This window comes from Rhinichthys klamathensis, unplaced genomic scaffold (genome assembly GCF_029890125.1).
Source record: "Rhinichthys klamathensis goyatoka isolate OS25496 unplaced genomic scaffold, OSU_Roscu_1.1 h1tg000111l_1, whole genome shotgun sequence".
Lineage (NCBI taxonomy): Eukaryota > Metazoa > Chordata > Actinopteri > Cypriniformes > Leuciscidae > Rhinichthys > Rhinichthys klamathensis.
The window spans coordinates 14,103,657-14,123,644 of record NW_026606649.1 but is presented as its reverse complement, the minus strand read 5'-3'; the positions used below and the strand labels follow the sequence as shown (position 1 = coordinate 14,123,644).

The following is a 19,988-nucleotide window of genomic DNA, read 5'->3' as shown; positions in this document are numbered from 1 at the left end:
CAGGTGCTAGTCCTTTCCTAGTCCCCTACCACTTGGCCATGATGAAGTAGCGGTCGACTGGAGCTCCCAGAGTGATGTTGATGCAGCGGACCGTGTTAATGTTCCTGAACACCAGCAGCATGGGCCGCGGCATAGACTTCAACACCTGCATGATTTGATCAAAGCGGTTCATGGCCATGTCACGCATGTACGACGTCTCCTCTCGAGTCAGGATGTTACCCAGGCCCATTTCCCACATGTTGATTGGCCGCTGCAGAAGCATCTCACTGAACAGGAAGTATTCTGGGAAGGTCCAGTGAGATGCAATGAATATGATCAAAATACTTTTTGATAGGGGTGTAACAATATATCGCAATACAAAAATGCAACAATATACATCGTGGCTAGTTCACCCACAATTAAAATTACCGTACTGCGTGAGAAAAAATGAAAGTTTACAGAGTTTTGGTGTCAGTACTGCATTAAACTAACTACTATATATAATGTTGAATGTAATGTATAATAATTGAATATTTTTGGGTCCTGATAATGGCAAATGTCTTATGTTATCGGTAAAAAGTGGCCAAAGTTATTTTTAATATCTAGTCAGTGACAGAGTGCAAGCATATTTGTCTAAAATAATTCTGTATTTTCAGCTTCAGAATCATGAATATTTGTATTCTGGTGTGACTATTGTCCTGTGCATTGGGTTACCAGCCCCAAGTCCAAGCTTATTCATTTCCACCCCAATGTAACACCAAATTTAGCATTTTAATCAACAGTACATTTTTTGTTAACCTTTTACAATATGTCTTGGAGTATCGCAATAATACCGTATCGTGAGTTCAGTATCGTGATATGTATCGAATCGTGACATGAGGGTATCGTTACACCCCTACTTTTTACAAACAGTAATGTTATGTGAAATAATATTACAATTATTACAATTGTACAATTACAATTTCGTTTTCTATTGTAATATATTTTAAAATGTAATTTTATTCCTGTGATATAAGAAACAAATATCAAGAAGTTTCAGTTAGCAGAATTTGAATAGTATACATATTAACTACATAACTGCCTTTTGTCACGATAAATTATGAAAGAAAAAACTGCTTTACCTTTGACCCCGAGCTGATTTGCATATGTCTTCATGCCGGCTTCATCCCGCAGGATTATGGATCGCCACAGCTGACACAGAGCCGCTCTGTCACTGACAGAGAGAGAGAGAGAGAGAGAGTTTCCTGTCACCTACTGTTTCACGTTGATTCCAGTGACTGTAGTGTTTGTTTCTCACGTTCTCACCTTTTACTGAGGTTTTCATACAGCCCATGATCCAACAGAACTAACTCAGCTTTTTTATCTGGACCTCTTCTTACCAGTACTAAAATGAGCAATATTTCACATGGGCGACACTCATGAAGGAATGTCCGGGTCATAATTTTGAGCATCATTATATGTATTCATTCATTCCCAATAAGTATAATGACAGTAATCTTACCATTTCCCGGATGAGGATCAGCGTGAATAAAGCCGGTGTAAAAGATCTGCTCTGCGAATGTGCGGACGAGTTTATCAGCTGCCTGAAACACAGCCAGAGGAAATTATGGACATTTAATGGATGTGATGTGAGCCAGTTCATTTATAACAGATGGCATTAAACTCACGTCTTTCAGACTCAGTCCCTGACGCTGAATCTCCTCCACGTTGTTGATTTTGCATCCATCACAGAACTCTGCTGTAAGGACTCTCTACATGGGCACAAAGTCATAGTTAGTCTCCATTTACACTACCAGTCAAAAGTTTTGGATCGGACTATGTTTTTAAAAGAAGTCTCTTCTGCTCACCAAGGCTGCATTTATTTGATTAAAAATACAAAAATGTATTAATTAACAATACAGTAATATTGTTAAATATTATGACAATTTAAAATGACTATTTTCTATTTTATATATTTTAAAATGTAATTTATTCCTGTGATCAAAGCTGAATCTTCAGCATCATTACTCCAATCTTCAGTGTTCTAATATGCGGATTTGATGCTAAAAAAACATTAATTATTATCATCAATGTTGAAAACAGTAGAAAGTTCAAAACAACAGCATTTATTTGAAATAGAATCTTTTGTAACATTATAAATGTCTTTTTGACAAAATGTCAATTTAATTCATCCTTGATGAATAAAAGTATTGATTTATTTTATTCCCCCCCCCCCCCCCAAAAATAAAATAAAAATTCTTACTGACCCCAAACTTTTGAATGGTAGTGTTAATAAAGATTTCTATTTCAGGTAAATATTGTTCTTTTGGACTTTCTATTCATCAAAGAATCCTAAAATAAAAATGTAAATTACTGTTTTGAACATTGATAATAATAAAAATTGTTTCTTGAGCATCAAATCATCATATTAGAATGATTTCTGAAGGATCATGTGACACTGAAGACTGGAGTAATGTCTGCTGAAAATTCAGCTTTGATCACATGAATAAATGACACTTTACTATATATTCACATAGAAACAGCTGTTTTAAATTGTAATAATATTTCACAATATTACTGTTTTTTTGTGTATTTTTAATCAAATAAATGCAGACTTGGTGAGCAGAAGAGACTTCTTTTATAACCATTAAAAATCATACCGATCATAAACTTTTGACAGGTAGTGTATGTGTGAAAGCTTGAGACCAAAGAAACACTTCACCGTCATATGAAGATTCTCACCTTGCTGGTCAGATCCCAGAATACTTTGGGCACAACTATAAACTTAAAATGCTTGAGTTCCTCTGCACAACGTTCAGAATTCCTGCCTTCATTCTCAAAATCCAGCTCTTGTGCCAGCGTTCCTTTCAAGTCCTACCAACATTATGGAGAAAAATAAAGAAACAATGAGAGATTGTTTCCATCTGCCTTGACCTGACTGCATTATATACTACAATACACGGATCCATTCTGAATCTGTCCTACTAAACACAGAAACATACACATGACAGATAAAACATTATCCTGAATGTGTGTGGAAACAACGTTAATGTACTTAAATGTGTCGATGCATAAATACAATGTGCGATCATTGCGTCGAGAGCGCACATACACGGTTTGTTTGCGCATCAATAACGGACTCACGCGTGCTGTACGACTCCTGTACGTCACCGCAGACGTATTTAACTTCATTACAATCCGCATCCATCAAAACTTTATTAGCGAGACGCTGGTTTGCTTTATCCAGTCACATCGTTTGCGTATCATCTGGCCAGCGGTGGGATGTTTTAACATTCCTTTCAGTTTTGAGAGTAAGTTTTGATTTCATGCAGTTTTAAACGCATTATATTTCACGCACTGACCTGTAAGACCCAGCGGAAGCCAAAGCTGGGGTGCATAGATTTCACAATGTCCAGCAAAATCTCCAGAGTCCTGATATCACCATCAAAGCGATCCCTGAGATCAATATACTGCACCTGAACAACACACATCGACAGATCCTCATAACAACACAAATGCATCAATGTCCACTGGATCATCACTTCATACTGTTCGTATATCACCTGTTCTTGCAAATACTGAAAAAAAGTACAACAGTACAATACTGCACTGGACTATCAAATCATGTTTAACCAATTAAAATATCATCTATCAAACTGATGAATCAAGGAAAATGCACATAAACTGTATTTTATCAACAGTTATCATGTGCAGCCCTAACACACCTTTACAGCCACAGGTGTCCCATCATGCAGTTCGGCCTTGTGTACTTGTGCCAGACTCGCAGCAGCCACAGGGTCATAGTCAAACGTCCTGAACATTTTATCTGGAGTCATGCTGAAGTCCTCCTGGAATAAAGCATCTACCTAGAACAACATGGATCGAGATAGATTTGATATTAAAGTGATAGATAGATAGAGATTCCAGCTGAATCTTAATGTGTTCTGCTTCTTAAAGGGGTATATAATGCAATTTTTGTACAAGCTAATATGATTCTTTAGGGTCTAAATTAAAAGTTTGTAATATACTTTAATTAAAAATTCTCATTAGTATTGTAAGAAAACACTTATTTTACCTGGTCAAAAACAGCTCTGTTTTCAGCACGCAGTTTCAGTGCATATGACTTTAAATGATAATGAGCTTTGCTCACCCCGCCCCTCTGTTCTGCGCGTACACCGTTTGTAACACAATAACACAATAACCATAACGCGTTGTTCATTATAGACGTGGGATTATGAATTACATTGAGAACGTCGTACATAGAAAACATGCCGTAATGTACCCTAAGTGTAAACCTTAGACGCATTCATTGTGAAGCGTGCAGCTAGCGATTTGCAAAGATTAATATAAATATTAAAGGGATAGTTCACCCACAAATTAAAATTAAGTCATTAATTACTCACCCTCATGTTGTTCCAACCCCGTAAGACCTTCGTTCATCTTCGGAACACAAATGAAGATATTTTTTATTAAATCTGAGAGCTGGATCACTCCTCCATAGGCTTCTTAAGGGAGTGAAACTTGACGGCCCAGAAAGTCATTGAAGAAAATGTTTAAATATTCCATGTGACTACAGTGGCTCAACTATAAGTTTATCAAGCGACGAGAATACTTTTTGTGCGAAAACCCCCCCAAAATAACGACTTTATTCGACTATTCCTTTTCTTCCTTGTGGGCCTGAGACGAGAGTTCAAGAGATTTCCACGACGCATGCGCGAGAACTGAGAAGAGGACGTTCTTCTTCTACTACTTCTTGTTCAGTTCTCGCGCATGCGTCGTGGAAATCTCTTGGAAGCCTATGTAGCAGTGATCCACCTCTCAGATTTAATAAAAAATATCTTCATTTGTGTTCCGAAGATGAACGAAGGTCTTACGGGGTTGGAACAACATGAGGGTGAGTAATTAATGACTTAATTTTCATTTTTGGGTGAACTATCCCTTTAATATAAAGTTTAATAAAACGTTACACTCACTTCAGTTGTTCTAGAGGTGCAGCAGGAACACGAATAGCTGGTACCGATCCTTTTTTCAGGAGCAGCTTCTTAGCAAAACCAGCTTTATACTGATCCTCGTTTATAAAGCAGTCTGGTGTGTGAAATGATTCGCGCAAACATGAGAGCATTGACGTTGCTCGTGGGGAATATTCCCTTCGAAAACAAACTCAGCCACAGCCACTGCGTCTTCAGCAGTTCGGATTTAGGAACATTAAAATGACTGCTGTGTTAGTTATTACACCCAAGAACAGAACACCACAATCGCTTAGACGCCATTCTGCTCATAGACAGTGCTCCAGCGTATCAACAATGACCGCGCGGACAATGATTGAGTCAACAATCGTGGGAGAGGCGTCCGACCGTGTGACGTCACACGGTCGAACGGCTTGATTTGAGGCAGGGGAAAACATATAAGGAGATTAAAACAAAAACACTGGATGGATTTTTATCATTTTATGATGGTTGTGTACAGGCACTGCCAACACACATTTCAGTACAATCAACTTTTGCCATTATATGACCCCTTTAACCTGAAGCTGCTCACCTCTTTGTATCTTCTGTTGAGCGCTTTATCCTCCAGCACATGCAGGGTGCGGATGTACTCTGGAGGTAGAAGATGGTTGAATGCACACAGTCCCTGTCCCAGCTTAATATACAGGCCTCCGTTCTGGATAGCCCCGTCTACCATTTTACTGGCTGCTCTCTGATGACACGCTGACATGAGCTCCTCATACTCTGGACTGCTCTGGCGACAGGGACGGAAACAGAGTTTAGAGCTCACAGCGTTTGGCATTTTTACTGTTTACTTGTTTTTATAACAATGTTTTGCACTGGATATATTTGTGCATAAAACGTCATAAAGGTTTAAAAGCATAGTTCCCCCAAAAATGAAAATTCTGTCATCATTGACTCACCCTCATGTCACTTCAAATCTGTAATATGACTTTCTTTCTTTTGGGAAACAGAAGATATTTTGAAAAATGCCTGTGTTTTTTTTGTTATCCATACAAGCCATACAGGTTTGAAACAACATGAGGGTGAATAAATGAAAAAAAATTGGGGGTCCTGTCAAACAATTGAAGACTAGAAATACCCCCAACCCCCCAAATTTACCAATTTAATACATATTTTTACGGGGGTATAAACCTACCTCATCCAAGCCACGCAGAACAATGTTGGATGTCCACCAGTAATCTGCTGATATCATCAGCCCGACATAGAGAGACCTGACATGACACAGAATCAGATATACATCTAAATTTCAGCCAGGATACAGGTATGTCAAAACCAAAAGCAAAATCTGACATCTAGAGATCAGAGAGCCTGATGGGTAATATAATGCCATACACTAACTTTCAAAAGTTTAAGGTTGGTAAGATGTTTTTGAAAAAAAGTCTCTTACTCACAAAGGCTGCTTTTATCAGATCAGAAATAAAGCAAAAACAGTAATACTGTGAAATATTATTACAATTTAAAATTTGTATATTGTAAAACTTTCAATTTATTCCTGTGATGCCAAAGCTGAATATTCAGCATTAGTCTTCAGTGTCACATGATCCTTCAGAAATCAGTCTAATATGTGATTTGCTGCTCAAGAAAAAATGTATTATTATTATCAAGGTTGAAAACAGTTGTGCTGCTTCATATTTTTGTGGAAAAGTAAATTATTTGATAAATAGAAAGTTAAAAAGAATAGCATTTATTTGAGATTGAAATCTTTTGTAACATTATAAATGTCTTTATTTTGATCAATTTATTGCACTCTTGCTGAATAAGTCTTAATTTCTTTAAAAAACAAATACTAACCTTTTGAATGGTAGTGTATATAAGTAAGGAATAATTGACGACAGGCCGTTGAATTATTAGAAAAATAATGCACACCCGAGTTGGTAACGCGGTCACGACGCGAAGCGGAGTGGCCGTTACACCTCGGGTGTAACATATTAAAAACTTTCAATTTATTCTGTAAATAAATGGCGGAGCTACGTCACCACCAGCAGAGTCTCACATCTCTCGCATCAATAAGCTCTGCGTTGTTTCTTCAATCAAGATGGCTCCAGAAGCATCAGGTGGACACAATTTTGCTTAGGAACGGTGTTTTTTTTTTAAGAAAAAAGAGAGGTGTTTTTTTTTCATTTAGTGACTGCACTTAAGCAATTTGCAACATTTGCTAAGGACAATTTGCTATACAGACAACAGCAGATTTTAGATTTATTATATTGATTTTTTTTTTTTTTTTACAAGTACTGATATTCATTATGAGTGGTTTTGATAACTATCACACTCCAAAGGTAGAGGATGGGGTTTATTGAAAGTGCCAAAGTCATTACAGTTCAGTGGGCCTGATGTACAGAGTTGTGCTCATGTAATCATAGACAGTCACACTTCCAATTCAGATCCATTAGTTTGTGAGGGCCCATCCACAAGTTATGAATCAGATGCTTCAAGAGAGCAACAGGGTGTGTTTTCGTCTACTCCATACCCTAATGCACAGCCACCAAATGTAATAACTGCAATGACTGACATAATCAGCAGGTCGGTCAGCAAATTGCTGATAGCATAGTCCCCAGACTAAGCACATAAAGTTGGCGCGCATTCAGATAATTCCTCCAAAAATGTGACGGCAGATGGAACAGCTTCACAAATGCTGGACCTGATACAAAGCCAGTTGTCCTTTTCCAAAAATGTGAGAGAACCTCCTAGCTTCAGGGGTTCAGCTTGATGCTGTTGACTTAAATAAGTGGATAGAAATCATGAGAGACTATATAAAACGCAATAATTTGAGGAAAGATCATCAAGCGGAGTTGATTATGGTCCATCTAAGAGGCAAAGCAAGGGATGTGGTCAAATGTGACGTTGACATTGTGCATAACCCTGATGCAATCTTTAGTATTCTCAGGAAACACTTCGAAGGCATCGTCTCCCACTGGCTGACTTTTATACCACCTTACCCAGACCAGATGAGGATGCCTTCGAGTACTGGATCAGGCTAAACCGTGCAGTTGACATCACTGCTGAGTGCTTGAAAGAACAGGGTAAAGTACTGGATTGTCCAGGAACAGAGGTAACCCGCATGTTCATCAGACACTGCCCGCGTGTAAAGAGCTTGCCATCACCTTTCGATCTAAAACAATTGGCGCATGATCTGTGCGAGAAGTTCAAGATATTTTGAATGAATATCACTCAGATTTCAGTCTTGTATCTGCAGTAAGAAATGCAGCACCCACTAAAATTCCTGTAAACAGAACTGAAGTGAAACTGTCATCTGCAGTACTTCCAGATACTTCTAATGTCCAGCAGTCCAGGTCTCTGGAAGCGTCTGCATTAGAGAGAGTCATGAGCTTATTGGAAAAAGTCCCGTAAAAAGAATCTGCCAGCAAAGAGCCAAGTTCACGTGTGGAGCCCAAAGTGAGTCTACCTCGAGTAAAAGGCCTCAATGACCCGCCATGCACTGTCTGTTCGAGCCCTGATCATTTTGGCCTCACGCATTATTGTCTTGATAAAAAGTTGTGCTCCCAGTGTCACTCTCCTGACCATTCCCGCTTTGTCTGTCCTGAGAGAGTGAAATCTCCATCTTCTCAAGGGCTGGGAAACTAGAAGATCGGGAGGACAGTGTGGATTGTGAGTTTATTCCTCCAAACTAGTGTTGTATGAATGACTCAACCTCAGTTTATAGTCTTTCTAGTTCTGTTGAGCCTGCAGGGAAAACTATAATTTTTCAGAACACGCACAGAGTACAGCGAATTGATAGTCTGTTTTACACACCGGCGACACTATGGGGCGTCCTTCAACTGAGAGCTATGGTTGACAGTGGCTCCATGGCATGCACGATGAGTGAAGCTGCTGAACGTCTATTGTTGCAGCACAAGCCTAATTTACAAAAGCTCCCTGCCAGTGATGTTGTCATAATTGGTTGTGGCAAACAGCGTGTTACCCCGAAAGTGATGTATGAGCTTGAGCTCTCAGTTTATGCCTGCAAGATGGTTGTTCCAGTTTTAGTAGTTCCAGGCCAAACCGACGATTTGATCCTGGGCAGCAATGCTATCAAGTGGCTGATTCAAAAAAATGAAAGAGATACTGGAGACTTGTGTCCAGCCCGGTTAACTCAGAAGATGTTGTAACAGTTTAAATAATGCTGTTAAATTCATGCATTAATTGGGAAAACTCGACATTGGCTGTTGCGTCACTCGCATTTGCGTACATGATATTCTCACATCTCTCGCTGCTGGTAAGTCGCATCAATGAGCGCAGCGTCATAAAAACGGAGTTTAGATTGTTTTCAAGTGCAAGGTTGGACTTTTATACTACACACAAGTTTACTTCATTTTTCTGTCAGTCGAGTCAAATATGTGTTATTTGCGATAAAATGGAGTGTGTGTGTGCTTGAACCTGCTTGTGAACTCCGAATCTCTGTTTATTTCATTTAAGACTTCTGAGCAATGTTGATGCGTTGATGTACACTAACCAGCTTTTGGTCGTGTTTGTCCCAGGTATATTTTATATTTGGATTTGTCATGTTCTGTGTAAAAATATATTAGCCGAATTGAGTGTTAGCACCAGCTATATGCTCGCACGTGCTGAACTGTTTAACTGTGCCATTTTAGGTCGGCGTTCTTCTCTTTCTGTATTTATACAAAAATATGTAAAAAGATGGTTACTTAAATTTATAGTTTCTCTGTATGTATGTGAATTGATGAGAAATGAAAACAGAGACAGTGATTTATATTTTATTTCTTTAATGTGTTTTATTTTGAGTTGTATTCCACTATATGTTCACGATCACATAGGGCTGGACGATCTGGCCAAATTTTATCACATATATTTCTTAATTTCGGTCGATACGATATAATTCCGATATCGATATGAACAATATAAAAGCCTCAGAATAAACTGCCAAGAATTCCCACACAACGGATGTCTGTACCTAAAATCTTCTGAAAAATGAATTTGCCAAGTCTATGAAACCTCCTCATATAAAACTACATAATATTTTAGAAATAAAAATGGTAAAAATAAATTAATGTTCACCTTTTATTTGTATTTAACCTTTATACAAACAAGAAAAGTCCAATAAACACAAGACTCTCAGACTGACCTTATTAATATATTTAATTACTTTAAACAATAACATAGTTTATATTATTTTACACAAAACTTCTTGTAACAAAACTTGTTCTTGTAAACCAAAGTGCTTCAGCCAGGATAAAAAATATGAAAAGTGCTCAGCTGCAGAAAAAAGAGAAAAAGAGTGAGCAACAACAAAAACACATGTTGCTGGGGCAGGGACATTTTTGAGTGTTGATGACACCCTATGAAAAACTCTAGAGGTTTCTGGCAAGAAATACAAGCTGGTCTACATTATCTGGCTTCAGAGATGATCTTTTAGATGTGACAGTGTTAACACCTGTACTAAAACCCTTTCAGAGGGGGAGCTAGTGGCCTGAATGCACAAGTGATGTTGTGCCAGTTGGCTTACTCTAGGGAAGTTCTTTTGAAAGACTTTCCACCAATCCAGAGGATTTGAGTCATTGTCAGCATTTGGAGACAGAAGGTAGTTGCCGAGCTCCCTCTCAACTGCCTGCTGTGCACTCAAGTCTTCTGTGTTAGTAGTAGTGGTGGTGGGTCTGTTAGCCAGAGCTAGCCAGAGACCACTTTGTTTTCTTGGCTGGTACAGAAATGGCTTGTCTCTCATGGCTTCTTCTCTGGACTCCTCTTCCCTTACCACAACAGATCTCTCTCCCTTCAGCATCTCCAACACAGCTCTCTCTTTGACGTATTCTCTCTTCTCCTCCTGAGTGTACTGAAGCTTGAATCTTGGGTCAACGAGGCATGCCATGTCAAGTAGATCATCCATGGCTGGGCCATCATTTAGGTTGAGGTATCCCATCACTGTTGTCTTTATGGTCCTGGCGAGCTCTGTGTCAACCTCTGCTTCCTTCAAGATGGAGGTGTTGAAGAGATGCATCACTGGTTTTAGAAATTATACACTGACATAGGACTCACCAGACAAGGCATCAGTGAATTCGAGGAGTGGGCTTAGAGCTACATCTATAGACTCTAAAACATTCACTTCTTGCCAGGTAGGAACCAGCGGTCTGGTCTTCTTGTCCTTTGATACCCCTTTTCCACCAAGGCAGAGCTGGTGCTGGTTCGGAGCCAGAGCCTAGTTTCAAATCGGTTCTTTGTTTTTCGAGCACCAAAGCACCAGCTCCGAACCAGTAAAAGTGGTTCTTAAGTAGCACCAAATCATTGCTGGTCTAGAAGTAAGAACCGCTTACGTCAGCGGCTGGGGGCGGGGTTACCGTGACCAACAAGACGAACAGAAACTTGTGACCGCCATTTTTTAAATAGCAGCTAATCGAGCTAATAGCAGCTCGATTGTAATCTTCGTTTATGCAAGTTACGGTAAGCTGCACGAACGCGTTGTATTCGCCGTGTTTGGATGCTGATGTACGTTAGGTTCGCAAAGCCATGAGCATCAATAGTAACGCAACGACCGCCATTGTTGATAGAAGGCTTGTTCGAGATGCATCGGAGCGGCGCGGACCGATCGGAGCTGCGGGAGTGTGTGGAGAGCATACGACTCCTTGTGCTTTGATCGCTTTTGCAGTGCTTTGATGTCATGCGCCAATCGGTCTGCGAGAAGCCGATGCATCTCGAACAAGCCTAGTGTGTTTGTGTTTGGCGCTGCCGCGCTAGCGTTGCTGGGCAACATGAGATGTATACAGTGACGTAAGACCTGGCTTTGTGGTGGCTCTCTGGCCTGTGGAAAGGCGAACCAGTTCTTAGAAAGCTCGTCAGTCGAACTAACTCCGAACCGGCAATAGCACTAGCTCTGAACTAGCACCTGGTTCTTGCTGGTGGAAAAGGGGTATGAGAGGACTTCTGTGATGGCCCTTTTCTGCTCCAGAACCCGATTCACCATTGACGGGAGGTTGGCGTTTCACTGATGAGCTTGTGCTTTGGCAAGTGATACTCCTCCTGAGCAGCTGCAAGGTCCCATTTCTTCTTCCAAGAGTAGGAGAAGGCAGCCACCACCTTTTTACAGACCCCAATTCCTCTGTCCACCCGCTTGTCATGGTTAACTTTCTCTGTAGACAGATAGAGAATTTTTCTTTGCAAATTGCAATATATACTTATAATTTGTATTTATATTTTAACTACAATTTTGTCGTTTATTCATATTATTCTTACTGCAAAATTCTTCTGCTTGCATTTTTTTTTTTTTTTTTACTTCACACCTGATTTGGCAAAGTAAACATATGTTCCAATGCCAGTAAAACACCTTTGAATTTAATTGAAATAATTTCTGTATGTATAATCCATACAAATATGTATGTCTTGAATAAAGATTAAATGAATAACCTATAAAATGACTTAAATAGGGGGAATAAAATCACCTAATCAAAACTACAGGCTATAGTTACAACTAATTACTAATTAAGTACAATGATTTTAGTAATATATCCTCATACCATAAACAAAATCAATTAAAGCTGCAGCGGTCCGTAACTTTTGGCGCTCTGCATGCATCTTGCGGAAGAACATTGTAGCCGGCACTATTTCTCTCCGTTTATGTCTATGACGAATCACGCAGGTACTGGGCTACTCTGCAGCAGAGTGGAGCCAAAGTAGTTTAAAATAGTCCGAATATAAACACTTATTATAGGTGTACCGTAGTGATTCAGGATAAGACAAAAACACGGTTTGGATATTGGATTCATGATGTACTGGCTCATTATATAAATTTTGCTACTTTTTAACTAAAAAGGTTACGGACTGCAGCTTTAACATAACACTACCATTTATATTAACTGTATATAACTTACCAATAGCTGGGTTTCAGTCACGTGATTATGATGACGCGCGAAATTCAGATGGAGGGCAGGGAGTAAAGAGTGCAATGGACGAGATGGAGGAAAGTCCGTACTGTACTACTTTACACGCTATTACAAGAGAAAGATATAAACAAAAAATCAAACATGTGTTGGACGTGATCCTTACGTTATGAAGAGGAGCGATTTTCAACTGAATTGAAAGATTTTCCTGCCATCGAGGCGGTAGATATCAGCAACTACCTCTTCTTACAGACATACTTTGACTTTACAAAGTTCGGAAACGTTAACGTTACACAAACATAGCCACTTAAGTTGTATTAACTCACATTTGATGAAGTGATCACTGCACACACGGGCATTTTCCCATTCGGCTCCTCCCGACCGCAGACGTAGGTTTGCAAGCCGTTTTTCCGGAGTTTTTCGGTCAATTTCTTGCATTTTCCCCCCTTATGAACAACAACTTTTGGTACACGATAAAAACTCCTCGTGGTTTGATCGATTTAAGTAACCATAAACGACGCAAAACATAGGCATTTTGAGTTTGTTATAGTGCTTTATAAATACAGCAAATCACTTCCTGCCCTCCATTTGCATTTCGCGCCATGGCAACGCAGTGGCGTGACGTCATATGAAAACAAGCTATAGCAGAGTTCAGATGATGCCCGAAGCATTGTAGTCTTGTCCATCTGTTCAACTTTGATGATATAGGCTCCGCTATCTGTGGTGATACAGACCTGCCGGTCCTCACGGAGTCCCCAGGAGGCAAGCGCATCTGCAAGTCTGCAATTGCTTCGCCCGTGCGATCCTCAGGAAAGTAGACCGTCTGGAGGCATAAGCTGACAAGCTTCCAATCTTGGTCAATAAAGTGGACTGTCAGGCTTAAGTATGGTTCTGAGGTTCGGCTTGACCACAGGTCAGCCATGGTCACAAAATATGACACTGACTTCAGATGTTCCTCCACCCTTTCCCTAACTTCACCATAAAGTGCAGGGATAGCTGTGCGTGAAAAATATTTTCGCCCAGGGAGCTCGTATCTTGGGTCGATGACTGAAAACATTTTCCTGAAGCCCACGTTTTCCACAGTACTAAACTGCATCATGTCCTTAGCCAAGAAGTTTGTAACAGCCTTTATAATGTCTTTATGACGTTTAGACTGTTTGTCATAAGGCATGAATGCAGCCATCTGTGTTTGCTGCATGGGTTTCTCTTTTGACACAGCTGGTGTTGGGGATGAGGATGGTGGTGTTGTTTCAGGGACAGGTTGGCTTAAACTTTTATGGTGCCTCATCTTCTGACTCTCAAAATGTTCTATGGGGTGGAACTGCTTCAGCTGGTGGAACAGATTTGATGTGTTCCCGCTGCTAGTCGGCACCACTCTCCGGCACATTTTGCAGCACGCTGAAACCTGAAGTTTATCAGATCTCAGAAAGCCGAACCACTTCCATACCACTGAATTAGTCTTTCCTCTCTTATCAACTATTTCATCTGCTTTCTCCTCACTTGTGGAAGCTCGTTCAGTCACATTTGTATTGCGGTCAGGGGCGCTCATTTTGTAGCTAAAACTTGCCGCGTTGGAGATCAGGCTACTACTGCTGAGCACTGGCTGCGTGTCTGTGGTGTACATCATCACGAAAGTAGCCAATTGTGTTCTGCTCTTTCTGACGGCTGCGCGCCTAACGTCAGTTAGTGACAAATGCTGTTATGTATATTGAAATATCGAAAATGTGTTTAAAAATATCACCGTTATTGAAAAAATATTGATATTGAATTTTGTCCAGCCCTACGATCATATTGTAAAAATGTATATTCAGCAGAGTCTCACATCTCTCGCTGCTGACTTCTGAGCAATGTTGATGCGTTAATGTACACTAACCAGCTTTTGGTCGTGTTTGTCCCAGTTTTGTCTGTGACAGGCCCAGTAAAGTGCAATCTTGAGTGACCATCCACCTGTTCTCAGTGTGATTCCATCCACACAAACACACACACAGTCACATATATACTTTATTTATAAAAATGAAATTGCATGTTTCCATTGATTGTGAAGTTAGACATCGAAAATTACAGATCAAGCGCATGGGGCTGCATGTTTTTTCTTGTTATGAATTGTATCCTATTTTCCGTTATTACAGTCAACTAGTGATATGGAACTGTAATGCGGTCAAGACCTGCTGGAACTACTTAAGCCTTTTCCCTGAAAATAATTGCACACCTTAGAACGTTCGTCAACCAATCAGATTCAAGCATTCAACGGCCCTGTAGTATAACATAATTTAATATTAGCAGAGCAGATTTCTGATATTAAATACTGCTATTTTACACAAGATTATTAAAGAGCTTGACCTGCAGAAGCGCCCGACTCCCTCTGCTAGTATCTTCATCTTCCTCCTCTCTCTGGGCTCTGAGACCACATATCGCACCCCGACCACGAGCGGCACCCCTGCCGAGACGCCAAACAACAGTTTCCTAAAGAGGCTGTGACTCTTTACAACTCTAGAGGAACAGAACACAATCCAGGCATCACTGGCAAAAATCTTGTTCATATACCTACTATAACATCCTGAGTGTTTTCACCCTTAAAATGAAGTCAGACCCCATAAAGCAAATGAAACCCACCTGTGTGAGGAGAAGAACTTCTGATGTTCTTGTGGACCTATGAGCCGAGGACACCTCCTTAACAGAGACATATGACGCCGACACAGCCTTAACTGAAGACAATACAAATTAAAGCTGCAAGCAGCATTTAGCGGTGTTCAAGCAGTTAAGGCCTTTAAGGCCGTTAAGCACATAAGCATCAAAAGACATTAAGTTGTATATAGCAAGCATTTAACCACTGAGACCATAGATAGAATAGACCATGTTTTAGCATGATTCGCCATGATTTATCCTGTTCTAGCATGATTTACCACAATTGAACATATTCTAGTATGATTTAATACGATTCTAGCATGATTTACCATGTTATAGGATGATTTACCATGATATACCACATTCTAGAATGATTTACCGCAGGATTGTAGCATGATTTGCATGATACACCATGTAATAGTATTGTTTACAATGATTTACCATGTTTCTATTGTGATGTACCATGATGCACCATATTGCTAGCATTAATGTGAAGTGTCAATAAAAATGAAGTGATAAACTTTGACAAAATATGATTGTGTTATAATAGTTAACATGGAAAAACTGGTTTGCTTTAGTGCAGAAAACTGGTGAAAATCAAGTGAGTCAAAATGAAAGTGAGCCAATAAGTGGTCTTCTACTGCCCTCTGCTGGCCACTGTACTTATTAATAAAGTGTTTTTTACAAGTGCTTTTGCATTCATATGTAGACATATGCTTACACACACACACACACACACACACACATGGGATATGTTATTGTGAAAATCTCTTTTAATTGTGTATAAGCATGCATTTCACATATTTCTTTGAGATGTAATAATATAAAACTATATTAAAACTAATAAAAAAATAGCTTAAAGCGTTTGTTTGTTAGCCAATGCTGAAAGCTGATAAAAAAGATTAAAAATGTCGGTAACACTTTACAATAAGGTTCATTTATTAAACATTAGTTAATGTATTAATTAACATGAACTAACCATGAGGAATACATTTGTTACTGTTTTTGTTCATCTTTGTTAACACTAGAACGGCCACGACGGTCATTTTGACCGTTTTGAATTTTATATCTGCAATAACTTTGTTGAAAAAATAAATAAAATCCTGCTGGTACCTGACTTTTCCTAAAAGTGTCTGTATTTTCATTTAAAATGTTTTTAATATAAATTACACATAAGGCAAACAAACAAATGAACATATTTACCTATTTCGGCCATAGACGGTCATATTGACCGCACTGAATTTTGCGGTATTCTTTTGTTACATTTCTCGCGGTTGACCTTTGTCTATTAGGAAATAATCAGAAGATTCAATTGCAAAATGACAGATATGTTTATTGAGAGCTGGTCAGATGCTGGGAGAGTTAAGGTGTGCAAATGTCCGGTATGAAGCCCTTGGCAGCACAGGGACGCTGGAGTGAGTGCTGAACCAGGAGTGCTGAACACGGGATGACACACGGAAAACGGATACAGGCAGGGAACAAACACGCAGGAAAAATCCACAACGATCTGACAAAGGGCCTTTCTCAATCTGTGTTCTTGTCTGTACTTGTGTCCTTGTGTTCTTGTGAAACGTCATCTTTTGTGGCCCAAGTACTGTCCCAATACACAAGTTTGCATTTTGGCAAGAACAGTTAAAAATCCCGGATGTGTTCTTGACACGCCCATTTTACCGAGGATGCATCGGTTGGTAACTTGTGTGAACTTGACGGCAGAAATATCCCAGCATTCAATTCGGCATTCGAGGAAGGAGAGGCAGGTCAATACAGTATTTCGTTTTTCTACAATTACGTACACTATTTCATCACTAAATTCACTTCTGAGAACATTTGATGCGAGAAATCAACTGTGTAGATTTCAAATATTGGCATTTTTACGAAAATGTATGGCTAATCGAAAATGTGCTCAAACGTTTTCGGAAGTGAGAATCTCCATAAGCGCCAACGGGTGTAACGTTAGCTATCGAGCCAACCGGCCAGTTTGCTCACAGACTCGTTTTTCCCCACAGCCAAGAGACCATTGCAGCCTGGCTGTTATCGTCAATAATTCTCGTTATGTTTGGGTACTGCAGACGGCGTCTGTGCGGGGGTATTATTGCGCAATACCAGCAAGAACACATCGTCTCAAACTGTCAGCAGCGTTCTGTGTGCTCGTTAGCTTGTGAGTTCATTCTTCCAAGAACAACTAGCAAGAGCGTTCTCCCCAAGAACACAAGTCCGTTCTTTGCATTCTTGGTTTTGAGAAACACCCAAAGACTAGGCGAGAACAGTAACACGGAAAAGGGTCGAATCGCTGATCAGTTGCAGCTGGCGCGTTGATCAGAGCGCACGTGCTGATCAGCTGCATTGATCAGCGACCACGCACACACACACACAACAAGACGAGAAAGGAGACAGCGAATTCATAAACCATGACATTGTCTCTCTCACTGTCAAAAGAATATCTAAATAAGATACTTTTAGTTGTTATTATCTTGTTCTGAGTTATGTTGAAGGGATATGGAAATATAGCTCTGTTGTGAATAGGCCCTATGCGATAATTACGGGCTACTGATATTATTATTTATAAATGTATAATTAAACTTTTTAAAATGTACAGTTTGGTGTTGTTTTGTTTTTAAAAGATATCTTAATACAACAAATGCATTAATCTCTCAATTGGGTATTTATCATTAAAGATATAGAGTTTGCAATCTAACGGTCAAAATGACCGCTTGTGGCAGTTCTAGTAGTTATGGAATTCTGGCACTTCTAGTGTTAACGTTAGTTAATACAAATCCAGCTGTTCATTGTTAGTTCAGGCAAAGAACGTATATTGACAAGAAGTGAAAGCCAATAGAACGTTCCATTGCAACACCAGCGCCCAGCAGCAGCCCTACGCGTCCGCCATTTTGGGGTGAAAGCGACTCGGCAGTCATATATTATACATTTATTTAGTCCAGTGCAGAGGTCATTTTTAGGTTGAAATAATTAGGTGATTATTTTAATTCACAACAGTTAACGTTATATCCGTTAAAAAGAAGTTGCTACTAGGCTTTTCCCCCACATAACTTGAGACAGGGAAGTTCAAGGATTTAATTAATTATATTAATCTCTACATTAAGTGTGACAGGTAAGAAGAATAAAGTGATGTAAGTTCATAAAGTTATAACGTTAGACCGTTTCCCAGGAGGTACACATAACCTTACATACAAAAATAAGTTCAATGAAATAAATGAATTCAGCAAATAAATGTAATTGTACTAAAATGTAAATGTTGGACAATAAATATATAACAGCAATAGAATAGCTTTACAGTAAACTGGTTTTTTTTTTGCAGTACTATTTTATATTAATGACCGTTAAAGCAAGCCTATGTAAACAAAAAAACACAGATAACGGACACACCAATGCATCATGTTAAGATCATCATGTTTGTAGCACGATCCAGGGGATTAAAACGTACAAAATATATTTCAGGCCTAGTGGAGTTGGTAACTAATAATAGTAGTAAATGTGTAAAGTTGCATAAAAATGCAAGAAAAACTACCTAAAAAACTGTTATCTGTGCTGTTGCCCAGTAACTCCAGTTGGAATTTTCACCCCAAAATGGCGGCCGCGCCACCTAGTGGCTGTTACCAGAAAAGCATCGGAGTTTCGCCTCTTGTTCTTCTATACTCTTTGGTTCAGGTTAGTTCACAGTGCATTAACTAATGTTAACAAGATTTTAATAAAGTATTTGTAAATGTTGAAATTAACATTAACAAAGATTAACATAGTTAACATTAACTAAGAATGAACAATACTCCTTCAGCATTTGTATAATGCTGCTGCTCCATCTATTGGACAACAGTGGTATTACAGACTATATACAGTTGAAATAAATGAATGGAAATTTGGTTTTCACTTATATCTCGGGAACGAGATAATGAAAAAATCTGAAACTCAGAACTTAGATAGTGTTAGAGGAGCTCTGTTGAACAAGACCATCCCGGTGTTGATGGGTGATTGGGGCCGTGGAGTAGGCCTAATGTCCATTGAAATGCATATCTTTGTGGGCTTATATCTCGGGAATGCCCAGGCCAAATCGCACCATACTCGAATCGAAGCTAGACGAGGACAGGGCCTTTCCAACAAGCTCTGTCACATGGATCTAGGTAGTCTAGGTCGGGAGTTACAGCCGTTTGAAATCGTGGGTCTCACGAATTAGCGATTCGCGGGGGGGCGTTCCCGAGCCCCGCGACGATAGATTTGGATCAAGAACCCCGAGAGAACCTTACCATCAAAATTTGAGCGTGCAGCGACTTTCTGTTTTCGAGTTATGAGTGAATTTGTCCTTGGGGGGCGTGGCCCAACGTTATACTTTCGTTTTCAGCCTTCCTGTGACACAATTGTAAATAGTAATAAATAAAATAAATAAATGCAGTCCATAATACTCCAATAGATGAATTTGGAGAAAAAAAAATTGTAAACGTTGAAATAATGATTTTAGAAATTCTAAATATGAATTATAAAACAATATTAGGGAGTAGTATGATGAAATGACAGCAAGGGGCAGTAAAATACCACTTTGGTATTTTTTTAATAAAAAATAGCT

General features: G+C 39.4%; 1 protein-coding gene across 2 annotated transcripts in view; it reads right to left on the bottom strand.

Annotated features, from left to right (window-relative positions):
• adck5 (aarF domain containing kinase 5) overlaps positions 1-19,988 on the bottom strand; it is a 43,969-nt gene that overhangs the window by 2,585 nt on the left and 21,396 nt on the right. Inside the window, exons 2-13 of one of the 2 annotated variants that reach the window (XM_056254575.1) lie at positions 15,404-15,495; positions 15,131-15,280; positions 6,103-6,178; positions 5,497-5,697; positions 3,684-3,824; positions 3,321-3,434; positions 2,701-2,832; positions 1,647-1,730; positions 1,481-1,562; positions 1,285-1,363; positions 1,101-1,192; positions 30-282 (exon numbers count right to left, since the gene is read on the bottom strand). In XM_056254575.1, coding sequence (XP_056110550.1) covers positions 30-282; positions 1,101-1,192; positions 1,285-1,363; positions 1,481-1,562; positions 1,647-1,730; positions 2,701-2,832; positions 3,321-3,434; positions 3,684-3,824; positions 5,497-5,697; positions 6,103-6,178; positions 15,131-15,280; positions 15,404-15,495 — 1,496 coding nt within the window. Of the gene's footprint in view, positions 1-29; positions 283-1,100; positions 1,193-1,284; positions 1,364-1,480; positions 1,563-1,646; positions 1,731-2,700; positions 2,833-3,320; positions 3,435-3,683; positions 3,825-5,496; positions 5,698-6,102; positions 6,179-15,130; positions 15,281-15,403; positions 15,496-19,988 lie in introns of those variants that run through there. The other variant, XM_056254576.1, reaches the window with a different exon arrangement.